The sequence below is a fragment of the Mauremys mutica genome, chromosome 3 (assembly GCF_020497125.1).
Source record: "Mauremys mutica isolate MM-2020 ecotype Southern chromosome 3, ASM2049712v1, whole genome shotgun sequence".
Classification (NCBI taxonomy): domain Eukaryota; kingdom Metazoa; phylum Chordata; order Testudines; family Geoemydidae; genus Mauremys; species Mauremys mutica.
Window position 1 is genome coordinate 126687970 of NC_059074.1, and position 16388 is coordinate 126704357.

The following is a 16388-nucleotide window of genomic DNA, read 5'->3' on the forward strand; positions in this document are numbered from 1 at the left end:
TTTCTAGTTCATAGTTAAGGTCATTGGTTGGGCAGCATGGAGAATTTTGCATTGTTAGTCTCCTCCAGTGTCACTTATGGAAAGTCTGTATGTTCTTTGTCCATACTGAAAATGTTCTAATCCTCAAAAATATGAATATTTGCTTCAAGAAAAAATAAAATATTTAAATAGATTTCATCAGCCTAATCATGTTTGAATATTTTTCATATCCAATTGAATTCCCACTTTCTATGCAGTAATAGTAGTTAGTGCGTGACAGCTTTTAAAATTCTGTAAGTGTACAAACTAATACGTGCTTAATATTCCTGTGAGGTAGTTGAATAAGGTGGGGCATCTAAGCACCCACATCCTCTACCCCGAATAATTCTCACAGTGGCAAGAGAGGGGGGTGCCCTCAATGCCCCCAATTGGGGGGTGGATGATTTCCCCCCCTTCCCTGAGCACTCTTTGTTTGTGTGTCTGTGTTCATGAAAGAAGCATGTTTGCCAGCCAGCAGTAGGCTGTACTTGAGTTACTGTTGGAGGCTGCCAGTATGTTTGTAAGTGGGTAAGAGCTGATAAGGATAGCCCTGAGAACTTGTGTGAGATGGGGGAGATTGTTGGCATGAGCTCTGCTTTGTTTTCATCATTCCCTCAGTGTAGCTTGACAGCTCTGCCTCAGAGCTTACAAAGTCTTCCTAGGCTTGCATGGTTTAAAAGGCTCAGTGATTTTGTGGTGTTGCGGACATAAAATCGTTGAGAAACTTGCTAGTTATGAAGGTTCTCTACTTTACCGAAAAGATGTAAATGTATTGATAAGAAGACTCTTTTTTGTCTTGTAGAAATGCATTTTTGTCATCCATTAGTTCTTTTTATTGGATATAAATTTTATTACATACAGATTAACTAATATGCATACTTTATTTTATTTTTTCCAGCGTGCAGCTCATTCCCAGGAAGAACTTCGAGATGATAAAGTTTTCCAACCAGAGAGGAATCGTCTGGAGGTGGTTATAAGAAAGGATGTAGAGTACATTGATCGAAAGTCAGACAGTGATCCATGGATGAATTCGTCTGTGGATTCCAGCACATCCAGCCAAGAGCATCTGAACCACTCCTCCAAATCTATTTCCCCTGGTTCTTGTTTAACCAAAAGCGGACCTGGCCGTTGGAAAACTCCAGCTATCAACCAGCCAACACCAGTGGCAGTTTCCCAACCCATCCGAACAGACCTTCCTCCCCCTCCCCCTCCTCCACCAGTGCACTATGCAGCTGATTTTGATGGACTGCAAATGGATTTGCCTTTGCCTCTGCCTCCCCCTCCCCCTCCAAACCAGCTAGGAACGCTAGCTGCTGCAGAACGTAAAAAAAGAGAGGAGCATCAGCGGTGGTATGAAAAGGAAAAAGCGCGTCTAGAGGAAGAGCGAGAGAGGAAGCGTCGTGAGCAGGAAAGGAAATTGGGCCAGATGCGTACTCAGCCACTAATTCCTGCTCAGCCTATGGTTTCTCCTGTTTCTGTGCAGCAGGTGAAACCAGAAAAGCCTTCAACACTGCAGAGGTCCCAGGACACTGTCATTCGAGAGCTACAGCCTCAACAGCAGCCCCGAACCATCGAACGAAGGGATCTGCAGTACATCACCATCAGCAAAGAAGAACTGTCCTCCAGTGATAGCTTGTCTCCTGATCCCTGGAAACGGGATGCTAAGGAGAAGCTAGAAAAGCAACAGCAGATGCACATTGTGGACATGCTGAGTAAAGAGATTCAGGAACTTCAAAACAAGCCTGATCGTACAGCAGAAGAGAACGACCGCCTGCGCAAACTTATGCTTGAGTGGCAGTTCCAGAAACGACTTCAAGAGTCAAAGCAAAAGGATGAGGATGATGACGAGGAAGAAGATGATGATGTGGATACCATGCTAATTATGCAACGGCTGGAGGCTGAAAAAAGAGCAAGGGTAAAAGGGGGTAATCCTTTCTAGGCACAACTATAGCAAACATTTATTTAAACTTGTGTTCTTTAGTAGACTGGTTAAATGAAATTTGAAATTGTCACAGGATAAAGGAGGACTGGACTGTCTTAATGTCCCTGTCTTTCATTATATAGAAAATGCTAAAGAAAAATGTTGTAAACTACCTTGGTTTGGCCAGATAAGTGGTGTATTATAAAAGTACGAAGCGACTAACTGCAAAGATGAGAGCAAAATCTTTTTCCCTGGCTGTAAAACTTTTCTTTCAGAGAAATGACTATCCCTTCCCCCTAGATAGGGGAAGGGGTAGTTATTGACTGCAGTTCCCTCAAAGTAACGTACACAAGTTGATGCCTGGTGTATGCTCTGGAAGTTTTATTTATGGAGGATAAAAATGAAGGTCTTTGGGGAGGGGACAAAAAAGGGCAGTGTTTCTTTAGTATCTTTATTTTATTCTAACTATCTGATAGCTCTTAATTGGCTGCTTTAGTGGTGAAAGCCCTTGATATTTCCAGCTGTTAAAGTATGCTGTCTGTTAAAGTTATTCTGTCCTTTCTGTCTTCACTGAGAAACTGTTTCCATATAGAAACAAATCTTTTTCTTATGAATCATAACCCCAGGAATACTGAATTTGCAAGTTGAGAGTTTTGCTTTGAAGGACTTATAAACTAGTTCCTTAGTTTGCTGAGCATCTTTACTGCTACTTGTCCTAAGAGTTGACCTTTGGGTTTGGCTCCATTGGCACTAATTCCTAAACTTAATCTTTATGCCCTTGCCAGAGTTTGTTGTTTTCCTTTTACCCTGTGGCTAACTTTTACTGTTTTGAAGCAATAGGTACCCCACACTTGCAAACTGATGAAAGGAAAGGCTAAATATATCCTTGGCCGGTGTTGCTAACTTTGATTGTAACACATAAGCAGTTACCTATGGGCATAAAATTCCATATAAAACTGCTATTTGCACAAAAAAATCCATGTTAACGTTTTTATTATCACTTGACTTAAAAAACCACATCATTAATGGGTTGAGTAGCCAGCTGTATTGTATAACATTATATCATTCTTCTCCATAAGGGATGAATTTTAAATATTAGAGTCAGTGAGGTTTTCTAACATTTTAGAACATTAGTGGCTTTACACAATCCTAGCCTGAATTAAACCATGTAAAGTTTCCTACAGAGACTATAGCTGTTTGCTCTTTTTTAAAGATAATGTCTGCACTTCTGTTGTATGTCATTATCTATAATGCCAGAGATGCAAACAAAAATAGTATCTCTAGGATCACCATTAGCTTTGTTTTTTTGAGTGTCTGAATATCTAATCTGAAATGTTATCACCATTAGGACACTGGGTTTTTCGCTGTTCAGACAGTTCAGCAATCTAATGTCCAAAATTCTTCAATTGATTTTTTTATACCTTTCTAAAACAGCTGAAGTATCAAATAAAAGGGAAATGCTTTTGGCATAGTGCAAATCTAAACTTACCTTTATTTTCACTGTGCATCTTTCTTTTTTCCCTTCTTTTATTACCTGCAGCAGACTGCTGTGCCAGCAATCTCTGTTCTAGATTTGGTATGTTCTTGTTTCTTTCTCTTCAATACCTCTTCCCCGTCTTGATATTTTTGTTTTGTTTTCTTTATTAATAATGATCCAAAATGCATTAGGTGTTGTCTTTGCCATTTCTGGGGTGTTCTGAATGAAGGTGTGATACAGTAAGTTAACTGTAAGCATGCATTTTGAATGTTTCTAAGTCTCTTCTTCTTACTCCTCTCCTCCTGCTTCTCTTCTTTAATTGTTGTGTTCTGCCCGTGGCTTTGAATGTTTGCAGCTGTGATATAATATGAAACTCTGTATTTGATATTTCTATGTAACTATATATTTATAACATCTTACTAAGCAGTTGGAAGGAACAAATTGTGGGGTGAGATTTTCTCAGTTTCACTTGTTTCATTTTAAGTCCTAAGCCAAAGAAAACTTGTCCTGCCATTCTTCAGAGATTTATATGAACTTGTTTTAGCAGCTTAAATACACAAGATTTTTAAATCCGGTGACACCATAAATGTGCATGGCCTATTACTTTAAAAGGTCATGTTCCCTATCCTCCCTCGTGATGGCTTTGTGTACCAGTTTAGCTTCTCCATTAATTGGCAGTAAACAATATGTTTTCTTAATTTCTGATATTTTTCTGTAATAGAATGAAACACTAGTTCAGGAGCAGTTGCCCTGAGTTAGTATATCCAGCTAATTTACAAACATAACCAGAAAACCTATCTCTTACTTTCTTTTCCTAAACTGCCATTTCATTTGGATCAATACCATTGCATTTACATTTAAAATTGAGGTGGAAAATCTCTTGGTTAAGTGACTGTTTTAGGGCAGTAATCTCTAAACCAGTACATAAATGCTATTGCCAGCATTGAGAATGAACAGATAATTGAAATGTTTCCTGTAGCTCTCTAGAAAAGAAACTCACCTTTTAAAATTAGTTACTGTATAATTGGGTATTATCTGAATGTAATTCATGTATCTGTACCAATGCTTGGGACAGCTCCTCTAGATACAAATTATTTGTACCTCTCAAAAGATGAAAAAAGTGACTGTTAAAAATTTTGCCCAATTTTGGTATTGAAATGCAAACACTGCTTTATAAGACGAATTTATAAAATATATGCTTCAGCTAATTTATAACATGTATTTAAACACTCACTACTGTAGCATCTCTGTGCCAGATTACTATTGTTATAACCAATCTCAAAGTCCTCTGGCAGCAACAAAACAGGTGAGCTTTCTCAGTTGTTTTCTGAATGACACAAGTACATTCAGAAAAGCCATGGCTATTCCAGCTTCTGGTGTTGCCATCTCTCAAGGTTTTATTGCATGTCTTGGAATATTCAGTGTTTTTCTTAAAACTCCAGTTCCTGGAGTCATTGTGTTAAGAATCTCAGCTTTCATTTTTACAATGTTCTGGAGAAAAGTTTGAAAATGTGAAGCCTAAAGGCAAAAAAGCAGAAGACAAATAAAAAGAGCCCCAAATCTATTATTTTAAAAGTTTCATCATTTTAAAGCCAATCTCATGAGGTTTTTTTTAATCTTGTCTAATTTTTTTTTGAATGATTGGGGAGGGCAATATTGAACTTTAGTGATAATATCTCCTACATTTTTGTTGCGTCTCTGCCACATCATGTTATGTACTTAAGATTGTCTGCTTTCTATAGGAAAATGAAGTTGAAGGACATTCATTGTATATTTAGACCTGTAGAATGAACAGTGTAACCTGTATGTTTAAAAAGGCCCTGAAGTGGTTAATGAAAACTTCAAAGCATAAATCGTCAGTTTTCGTGATGGTTTTTCCTTTTAAATTCTGTAGAGCCATTATTAATTCTAACTGACCCTCCCCTGTATTAAACCCCTATATAAAGATAAACTTAAAATATTTTAAAACTTTATTTTTAAAAGTTCCTAACAACCCCACCTTTATTTTGTACGATTTGAAGTCCAGTGCACGCAAGCCATTCCCATGAATTAAGCTCAACAGCTCTTAATACTCTAGCACTGATTTCCTTTTTTACCCCCTTGGACTGTCATGTAAGGGAAATAGGCTATCTAGTTAAAGATTAGATATTTAGTTTATTGAAGCTGCGTATTAAGTTTTGGGCAGAGGCACATCATGCTGCCCTGAGAGAACTGGAGAGCATAATTGGTACTTGTGCAGTCTGGGCTACTACACACTTAGCATGCATGTCACAGCAGTACTATGAGAAGAATTAGCAATCTCATGATGTAGTCCTCTATTAGAGGGAACAACTTGGAAGAAGCTGCTTGGCTGCTGTCCCGAGCTAGACTGTTGGAAGTCCGGGTTGGCCACACAGGAAACCAAGGATTATGGGACCAGATGAACTCTTGACATTTTATATGGTAAACTAACCTACCTAGGATAGAGGAGAAGGGAAAGTTCATGCTTCTATACCTAGTGATCTATTACAGTTACTCTTGTATGTCTGTGTATACGGCTCCTCTTTTCTATTCTTTACTATTTAAACAAAAAAATACTTAAGGGAAGGTACTGAATATAGAGCAAATGAACTTGTTTTCATATTACATGTAACATATCTCTCTTCACGTAAGCAGTGCTGTGGGTCTTGAACTGTACTGTGCATCTTGAGAAGTTATATTGACAGGTGTCCCTTTAACTGAATGTCAGAACAGACAGATGTGTAAACTTAAAAAAAAATTTTTTTTTAAATTAAAGACTAAATATTCAAACTAGTGCATGGGAATCTTAATTGCAAGATTCCTATTGATGCAAATGGGGCTTGTGGGTAAATTTCTTCTCAGTGTTTTGAAAATTTAGGAATTAAATGGGCCTTACTCACTGCTTGTAGGGTTAGTATAGTATACCGTTGTTGTACACAGTCACAAAAGCTAATTGCTTCAAGCAGTATGGAGAGCCTTGCCATCTCAACAGTCCTTTCTTGGTGTGTGACTACTGCGAAATAGAAGCTAGTTATGTAGGTCATACAGAAATGAGGTGTCATTTTGTAGTGATCACTCGATTCTCTCCCACTCCAGCCTTATTTCTCACTCTTGGCCTGTTTCCTAGGGTTTAGGTCTAGAATAGCCTCTGATCTGGCTGGCACATTCCTACCTGATGGAGCTGTCCTTCCAAAATTACTGTGGTCAACACATTGACATCAACTCCAAAATTGGCATATTGCATAGGGTTTTTTCTTCCTATTTTGGTGCTCTAGAAATACAAATATTTCTCTTTAAGTGTTTGGGACAAAGTCAAAAAGTTCTCCTTTATTCTCTCATTAAGACTTATTTTTGCCAGTTTTTTTTCTTTAAGTGGAAAAAAAATATTTTTCTTGAGGACATTTTTTTCTGCATTTTTCATCTCTCCTGCCCTTCCATATCATTATTTGGTACCATAAGATGAATTCTTATGCTAAACTGGTGAATTGTTATAAAAGGGGGAAGGGAAGAAGAGATCTTTATTCCAACAGGCTTTTAATTGTGATAAGGTTTTTTTATTAACAGATCTATTCTTTTATAACAGATATTTTATAAAAACTTGTTTAGTTGCTTTCCCTATTGTACTGAGTGTATTTGAGCCTTCCCTCTATCTTTGTGCAGTGTCAAGAACTATAAAAGCCACTTACTTTCCTATAACTGGAGTTCAAAGGTAACATCCTCTGAAAAATATTCACCAGATACATGCCAATATGAATACTAAATCATTTTTATTTAAAAAAATAAAATCAGATCACTTGGACGACCATGAGCTGGTCCTGAAAGATTGGCACACTCTGATGTTTGTAACTTTGACCATCTAATCAAAGGAATTCTCAGCTTTGAAATGCATGCTTGATAATCAGCTGACTTAGTTATGCATGTAAGGGTATATCAGACAACAGTGCTCTATAGAGGATGTGTAACCTACAATCAGACCTCACCAGATACATATAAGTAAATCCAGTGTTCAGGGCGTTAGCGAAGAAACTGGCAGTTAAGGAAAGATTAATCAGATAAATGAGAAACTGAATATTTTTTAAAAGGTCTGTTTTTACAGAATTTTGCCTAGGTATTTCAATTTTAAGGTTAAATATTTGAACAAGAAATTGTATAGTTTTAAATGATTGCCATCAGATTTATTGGAACAATAGAATCGTTTAGATTCAGTGTAAAAAAATCCATTGCAGTGTTAGGAAGCCTTCACTCAATGTTTGACACGCTGGATATCAAAATGAAAGTTTTTAAAAAGTCTTTTGTCTTCAAATGCATATCCTCCCTTCTGTTGGTGTTAATGGGAGTTACATGCTCAAATAGATGGGAAATAGGGAGAGAATTTCGGTTCCTTACATGAAGATTCCCTGCAGAAATATCATTGTCTCTAAAGTTCCACTTTTCCCCAGTTGCTGTATTCTGTCAGGGTATGTAGACGCTCGGGCTGCTGTGCAAGGTCTAGGACCCTGAAAGGTGGGAGGGTCCTAGAGCTTTGGTTGGAGCTGGATCCCCAGCATCTACACTGCTCTTAAACAGCCCCTTAGCCCGAGCCCCGTGAGCCCGTGTCAGCTGGCACAGGCCAGCCATGGGTGTCTAATTGCAGTGTAGACACACCATGTATGTGCATAAACTGCTTGACTATGAACAAGAGCAAACTGAATATATTTAGCAGAAAACCACATGTAAAGATGATGACAACTTTAGGAAACACAGACATAAAATCAATTTAATCAATCTTACTGTGAAAAGTTTAATGTAAAAATATAAGCTCATAGCAATAAGAAGCATGACTCGATGGCAGATAATTTCTGTACTTTAGAGATACACCTCTACCCCGATATAACGCGACCCGATATAACACGAATTCGGATATAACGTGGTAAAGCAGTGCTCGGGGCGGGGGCTGCGGTAAAGCAGTGCTCGGGGAGGGGCTGCGCACTCCGGTGGATCAAAGCAAGTTCGATATAATGCAGTTTCACCTATAACATCGTAAGATTTTTTTTGGATCCTAAGGACAGCGTTATATCGGGGTAGAGGTGTAGTTGTTATCCCAATGAGTACTCTCTCCATCATAGATGGCAGTACCTGAACCGCTTCAGTGAACCATGCAAAAATATATTTGTAGTGGTGCTAATTTGTCTGATGAGTGCATTGTTATGATGTCTGATAGTCAATTGTATAGACATTTATCTGAGGTTTATATATTAGCAATGTTAGATTCAAGTAACCAAGGCCTTGCTTCGTTGTCTGTTTTCCTAGTGCACATCTGTTGTAGAAACACTGGGAGACTTTTTATTTATCTTTTGAGGGTATTGGTAGACTTGCCACATGAGCCTCTTACTTTAAATGGATTGACCCCATGACTAAAAAGTCAAGATTTTTCAATGCTTAAATCCCAATCTAAAATAAACAGTGTTAGCTGTTGAAGCTGTGGAATGTTGGTTCCAAAAGTCTAATTTCAGTTCACCTGTGCAACTCTTGTTGCTGAAGCTGTCTGGACTGTAAGTCAAACGGTACCTCTGTAGGGGTCCAGTACGCATATGTACAATCATACTAGCAAGGTAGTTTTTTAATAGAGTTCTGCTGATTCATTTTAGTTAACTATATGTAGAATTTCCCAGAATGCCAAAATGTAGGTGGAACTGCGGAGTCTGTGTCCCCAAAAGTCTCTCTCGTTGTGTACAGCTGTTGTAACAATTCAGCAGCAAAAAGAAAGCAGTACATTCCCTCCTATACATTTCTCATCCTTTATGTGCAACAATTATTAGAAGTTCTGTATGGTTTTTAGGGACTTTCAGGGAAAATATAATGTAATAAATCATAGTTGGACAGGGAAAACATTATTGGTCTGCTGTGGTGTAGTGCTTTGCATTAAACTGGTCAATATGTAAAATGAATGCTCCAGGTATGTGCCCTCTGACTTATCCAGGGGGAGGTGATTTCATAAACAATTAAAGACATGTCTTGGTTAGTTACAGGATGAAGAGCGCAGACGGCAGCAACAGTTAGAAGAGATGCGTAAACGAGAAGCAGAAGATAGGGCCAGGCAAGAAGAAGAGCGCCGGCGCCAGGAGGAGGAGCGGACCAAGAGAGAGACTGAAGAAAAGGTTATGGTCTTCTGAGTGCAGCAAGAATTCTTTGTAGGCTTCACCTACTTAGCCTGACCATTAACAATTTGGTTTTGCTGGGGGGGGGGAGGTGAATATATTAACATGATGATGGTAATATTCATGGGCTCAGACCCTCTACCATCCAAAATAGAATAGACGGACCCTGAGTTAATGTCCAGATTCATATAATTCATTTCTTTTGTATTTATTGGTAACTCTCAAACAATAACACAACAGAAATCTCAGGCTTAGGCCTGGTCTACACTGGGGGCGGGAGTCGATCTAAGTTACGTTCACATAGCTGAATTTGATGTACTTAGATCGACTTACCATGGTATCTTCACTGCGGTGAGTCGACTGCTGCTGCTCCCCAATCGACTCCGCTTGCGCCTCTCGCTGAGCTGGAGTACAGGAGTTGATGGGAGAGCACTAGGGAATCGATTTATCACGTCTAGACTAGATGCAATAAAAGGATCCCTGCTGGATCAATGGCTACCCCCCGATCTGGCCTGTAGTGAAGACATACCCTAAGTGTCCTCCCTGAGCTTGGTTGTCACTGCTAGAGTTCACCTTCAGAGCCTTCTCTACCTTGGCTTTCTAGTTTCTTCTGCCTGAAAGAGACGTTCCCATGCTGCTTTTGTCTGGGTTGGAGCTGACTGACCTGCTAGCCTGCCCCAGCAGTAATCATCCTGGAACTTAATGCAGGGTTTTAGCACCTGAGACTATGGTGACTCAATAGAAGAGCTTTGTATTGCCTTTGGTTACTTTATTGTAATTCACTAAAATTCAGTGTTCTCTAAACCAGAAACAAAAAATTGCAACGTTTGATTGATGTAGTAGGTTTTAGAAAGACCTATTTTTATAAGAAAAGAAAAATATATTGTATGGAATTCAGAGATGGAGAAGTGGAGAGAATGCTCCACTGTATTTTTGTTACTTTTGTTTGAATCTGGAAAAAAATTACTAGGAGTTGGTTCTTTTATGCAGGAAGCTATTAGACCTGAATGTGATCTAGCAGGAAATTGGATCTCTATACAATTAGATACACTCCAAAACTCCAGATGCTTGAATCCCTTAAAAACTCATACATGATGTTTTAAAATTTTTATGATAAATTTCTTAAGATCTCAATCTTTTTATTTGACTCTCAATGTGGTAGATGTAGAACCATCCCACCCACTGTAAGCTGTTGCTTGAGCAGTGACAATCAGGTTTCTTCAGAATGAAAACTTGGATTTTAGTGAAACTGTGATTTCAGTATGGAGAAGGATGTTTTAATGATAGGAGGAGCTCCTGCTGGGAAGATCAAGTAGGGAAAAAAGTTTAAAAGCTCTAAGACCTGTTTTTCAGTGGTCTAGGTATAATGGGCTGACAATGAGCAAAAAAAAAAATCTAGAACAGAATAGTTTTCCAAGGGAAGTCATAACCCCATCACTGGGATATCACACACACAACTGTACTCAGCAAAGTAGTAGAGGTCATATCATAGGAAAGTTAGAGGTGGAGGGTGGATAAGATTGATCAGTAATAAATAGATATTCTCCATCTCTAACTTCGGTGATGTGGTACATTCTAATGATATTTGGGTCACCTACAGCTGAAAAGCTTTTATGACTGGCAAATCTGATCTATCCCAAAGACAGTTGCATATAAGTCCCAGACAGAGATTGTTACAAATTTAGTGGCACCTAAATACTCTAGAGCCTTCAAAATGGAAAATTGTATTTCATACATAACCAATAGAAGGATAACTGGCTCTGACTTCTTTAGTTAAGATTCTCGGGCTGTTTAAGAAGGGTATTTATTTATTTACTTACTTTGATTTAAATTTTAAAAAAGATGTGTATCTAAAACTCTAGGCACCCTGCCACAAATTACAAGAAGTTTTTTTTAAGAAGCTATACATCCTTAATTTAACAAGAAATCATGTTTTATCTATGTGATTGCAAAATACAAATATTCGGTAGTTAGTTAATCAAGAAATGATAGAATTTGACCTTCACAGTTTGTAGTGAAAGTCCAAAATAGATCTGTAGCTATTAGCTCACAATGGAGTTCTGACAGGTGTTGATGAAAATTAAGTTATTTCACAGAACAATAAAAACTTTTTAAACTGGAAAAATATGGGAAACTGTTCACATACGGTAGACACATGGTAGCTTCTGAGAGATGGTAGAGTTCAAGTAATACGTACTGTACCTTATTATGAATATCTATTTTTGTCAAGTATCAGAGGGGTAGCCATGTTAGTCGGGATCTGTAAAAGCAGCAAAGAGTCCTGTGGTACCTTATAGACTAACAGACGTATTGGAGCATGAGCTTCGTCATGCATCCGATGAAGTGGGTATTCACCCACGAAAGCTCATGCTCCAATATGTCTGTTAGTCTATAAGGTGCCACAGGACTCTTTGCTGCATCTGTTTTTGTCAGGTTCACACAAGAGTTCAGTTCAGATTATTTTTATTATGGCCCTATAGAAACATCATGGGCATAGCATTTTCTTCATGAACTTGTAGAAGACACTTCAAGAGATTTATTAAAGCATTGTTTTAAAAAAATAAATTTCACAAGTCGCAACTTATCTTTGCATGAAGTTATTTTTCTAGTGTCTATAGCTTAGGCTTGTAGACTCAGTGACCTCGAAAGCTCTGTTGATGACCTATTCAGGAGGGATAAGGCAAAGTTGTACTCTCTTCCAAAGTTCCTTTCTAAGATGACCCATTTTATTTGTTTTCATTCTTTCTTAAATACTTTGCAGCTTTGCTAAATCCTTACTTTATCAACTCTAACTTTGAAAGATGAGTGCAGGGAATTCCTTTAGTCAGTACAGCTTTATTTCTGTTAACACAAGTATGTTGTCAGCATAGAGCATGCATCAACTCCAGAAATAACTCAGAATTAACATTGTGTTACAGGACAATTTTGTCATTTTCACATTAGTAAATATACTCTTTGTATAATGATTTGGAGTGGCTTCCTTTCCCATTGCAGGGGAAGGGAGATGAGGGGATCTGTTCAGTGCTCTTGTGGAGGAAAACTTGAATCCATCCTATGTTTAAATGTTTCTCTTGTTCTGATCACTGCACTTTTCTTTTCTACGGGCCTACAGAGGCGACAGGAGGAAGAGTATTACAACCGTTTGGAAGCTGAAAGGCGTAGACAGCATGATGAGGCAGAACGAAGATTACTGGAACCTGACGAGCCTGGTCTGTACAGACCTCCGCTTCCACGGGAATATGAGCTCCCACCCCCACCCCCTTCATCTAATGCTCCTCCTCCCCCACCTCAGCGAAACACCTCTTACCTCAAAACACAGGTCCTCTCCCCTGACACGGTTTATACTGCCAAGTTTGTTGCATACAATGATGAGGAGGAGGAGGATTCCACTCTAGCAGGTCAGGATAAGTACTCCAGCACAAGAAAATCTTATGGTGACCTTCCTCCTGCCACCCTTCCGCCACAGCAGCTCTTCCGCCAGCCGCGCCCAGTCTCAGATGGCATCTTTCTTTCCACCTCATTCCAGCCACCCTCGGTCAATGCCAACAGTACTGCTTCCAAAACAAGTCATCCCCTTTCCCCATCAAACAAACCAAGTTTCTTCCATCCCAGCAGCTCAAAAGGTAGAAACAAAAAAATGAAATCAAAATCTTTCTCTACAAATCTTTCTGCACATTTCCCACTGTGGTGCTGTAGGTATAATCACTTTTTCTGTGATTGATTGATTTTCCCCACTTGGTCACTATTCTCAGCATGGTGATCTAACTTTAATCCTGATATCAATGTGAATGCTCCTATTTGTAAACATTTTAATCTTTCAAATTTCCTTGTTCCTTACCGAACTCTCTCAAAATCCCATCTTTCACACAATGAAGGAAAAACAATCAGTTTGACTGTTGCTCAACCAGTTCCAAGTACTGTTGGTTTTGGCTTTCATTCTGTGCCATCTCAGGAATTGTTTCTTCTTCTAGTTCGTTGGCTGTGCCCATGCTGCTTCTATACATGTGTTTTCCATGAAAATATAAAACACGTTTTCTGATTGATTGATTAATTGGTGGGGAAGGGAGGGCTTTTCTTCTGCTTTCACTACTTGGCACAAGGGGGATTCCTACTGATTTAAATATGGTGTGCAAATGGCTTTCAAAGGTCCCCTGTACACTTTTAAATCTTACATATTCAAAATTAAGGTGATATTTGGGGCTTATGGACGTAATGAAAACAATTTTCTAGGCAGCACATAGTAGTCATTATATTTCTGCATTATAGTGCAGGTTACCTTATGCCTGGGGGCAAGAACCTATTTTTCCATCATTAAAGTGCTTTTCTTCCTGCTTTTTCCCTCTTCCCAGCCTGTCTTATGTTCCTTTGTAGTCTCCTTCTCTTTCCCTTTACACTGCAAGCACACAACTACACTGGTAATTAGAGCTTTATTAGCAATTTAGTTGCATTAATTTTAGCACTATCCATTGCCTGCAAAGCACTACAGTTTTTCTTCTAACTGTACCCAGAACCTGGATGCTATCACAGACTGAAGTTCAATGCTAGATTTTTTGGATACCATGGCTAAGTAGGAGAAAGTTCATAACACTTGAGTGTGAGTATGTGTCAGTATGGATCTTATTGTACATGGGCACGTGTGTGCATCATGCATAGGATTTTTTTAAAGTAGTGTCCATTGGGGCTGCACATGTATTCTGTGCCTCTTTGTTCTCCTATGTGAGCGCATGGAAGTGGAGTGGCCACAACCCTCCCTCAGTTCCCTCTTACCACCCATGGCAGCAAGATGGAATCAAGTGAATGTCCGACCTTCTTCTCCTAATTATATTTCTTTTTCTCAGCTAGTCTTTGGTAAAGAAAATCTATTTGATCCCCAAAAAACCAAAATCCATACCTCCTGTATGCTGGGGCGATGCCTCTCATATCAACCATCATGGTGGACTCTAAATCTTCAGGCTTCAAACCCTGCCCAGTCTGCAACCAACTCATCCCCCTGGTCCATGGGCACGGTCAATGTCTGGTTTGTCTGAAGGAAAGTTCAGTGTGCAAGTCCTCCCCAAGGACTCCGCATGTCAAGGAACATGTGGCTAAAACTACACCTACTTGAACGGTGGTTGAGCGTCTTGTCACACCTGAAGGAGACTACCATCTCCAAGGTACCAAAAGGGTCATTGTCAACTACTTCTCCCTCAAGCAGACAGTACAGCCTAAGGGCCAGACGTGAAAGGAAAACAGGAAAAGACGTTATCAAAATTGGCACTAGCCACATTACACAGACTATTTTGGCACCGGGGCCTTTGGTTTGGATTGCTGCTACACCAAGACCAGTTCCAACACACCCATCATCACACCGGCAGATTCAGAATTGAGACTGATACTCCAGCACAAGGACAAGATCAAAAGGTGGAATCCATATATGACTTCAGACTTTGAGAGACACCATTGTATAAGGAGGAGAACCACCATTCTTCCAAGGACAGGATGTATAAGACCTCTGCTAAGGCAGGAGTGATGCACAGGAAGCTGACATTGGCACCAGTGAAGGCCTCAGTGCCAGTTAGGGGCCAGAGAGATGCTCTCAAAGCATCAAGATTCCTCCATTGACATCGTTGGTAACAGAATGGCACCTGGCACTGGAGCGGGCTTTGAGGCATTACCCCAAAGCACCACCATTTGAAGAGTATTCTTCTTCACCAATGTCTGATTATGCTTTTTCCTGGTATTGAACAGTGATGCCTCTCCCATGCTTTTTTAGAGCAACCCTAGAAACTTGTACTGGAGAGCCTTCTCACAAAGCATCACCACAAAAGAGATAGTAATGGCATTAAGCCAATCAGCCACAACCAGGTCAGTACTTTCCTGGCCATATTAGGGATCATCCTCTGATGTGTCCTACAGCAGATCCCCCTCCTGTATGTCCAGAAAGAGGAGGAGATTAGGCTGTCAAGTGGCATCATCACACAGGCCACCAACAACAGACTGCAGTGTCAGCACCCAGTGGTGTAAGCAGCAAAAGAACAGTAGCATTCCCATTCTCCATTGAAATAATACTCATTTGTTGTTCAATGAGACTGGTATACAAGCCTCTGCCCCAGCAATTGACTATTTTAAAGCCTTGGAGGATTTCTTATTTTGTATCACTGAGATAATACATACTGAAACCACACTCATACAAGAGAAATCCCATAAAGTCAACATTTTGACTGTATCACCTAGGATTGCACTCCTCATGAGTGAAGGCATACTAGAACCATCTAAGGAGCTCTGACAAACCCCAGCTACCATTCAGCCCACATCTAAGTGGGTGGAGAAGTGTTACCAGGTTCCCCCAAAGAGCTTTGGCCATTGTCACTCCCACCCAAATCCAGTATTGTTGGTAGTTGCAATAATGCAGGAAATATCTAAATTGATGAAAGGCACACCCAAAGAGAAAAATCCCCAAAAGTTAGACCTATTCGAATGCAAAGCCTACTCATCCACCTCACTGCAACTCCATGTGGCAAACTCCCAAGTGGCGTTTGCCAGTTTGACTTCCTGATCTGGGAAAAGGTGACTCTCTTCCTGTCAAAAGTATCTTGGGACACTGAAGAATTAAATCAATTTAAGTGTTGCCAGAACAATCCTATAGCTATCCATGAACACCTCTGACACATCTGCGAGGTTGATAACCAAGGTTGTGACCCATGAGGCAGGCCTCTTGGCTATTAGCATCTGAGATATTAAAGAGAGGGCTAAGAGACCATAAAAGACGACCTCCTGTTTGCGGTAATGAAGCTCTTGAGCAAAAGAACGGATGAAGTGGTTCATTTTGTAAAAGACTCATGATCCTCCCCAAGGT

At 39.6% G+C, this 16388-nt stretch overlaps 1 protein-coding gene across 9 annotated transcripts in view; it reads left to right on the top strand.

The window, feature by feature from the left end:
• AFDN (afadin, adherens junction formation factor) overlaps nucleotides 1-16388 on the top strand; it is a 201608-nt gene that overhangs the window by 176175 nt on the left and 9045 nt on the right. For 3 of the 9 annotated variants that reach the window (XM_045008900.1, XM_045008901.1, XM_045008903.1), the window contains 3 exons: nucleotides 917-1933; nucleotides 9419-9553; nucleotides 12666-12951. In XM_045008900.1, the coding sequence (XP_044864835.1) occupies nucleotides 917-1933; nucleotides 9419-9553; nucleotides 12666-12951 (1438 nt within the window). Of the gene's footprint in view, nucleotides 1-916; nucleotides 1934-9418; nucleotides 9554-12665; nucleotides 13177-16388 lie in introns of all 9 variants that reach the window. The other 6 variants (XM_045008897.1, XM_045008898.1, XM_045008902.1 and 3 more) reach the window with 4 other exon arrangements.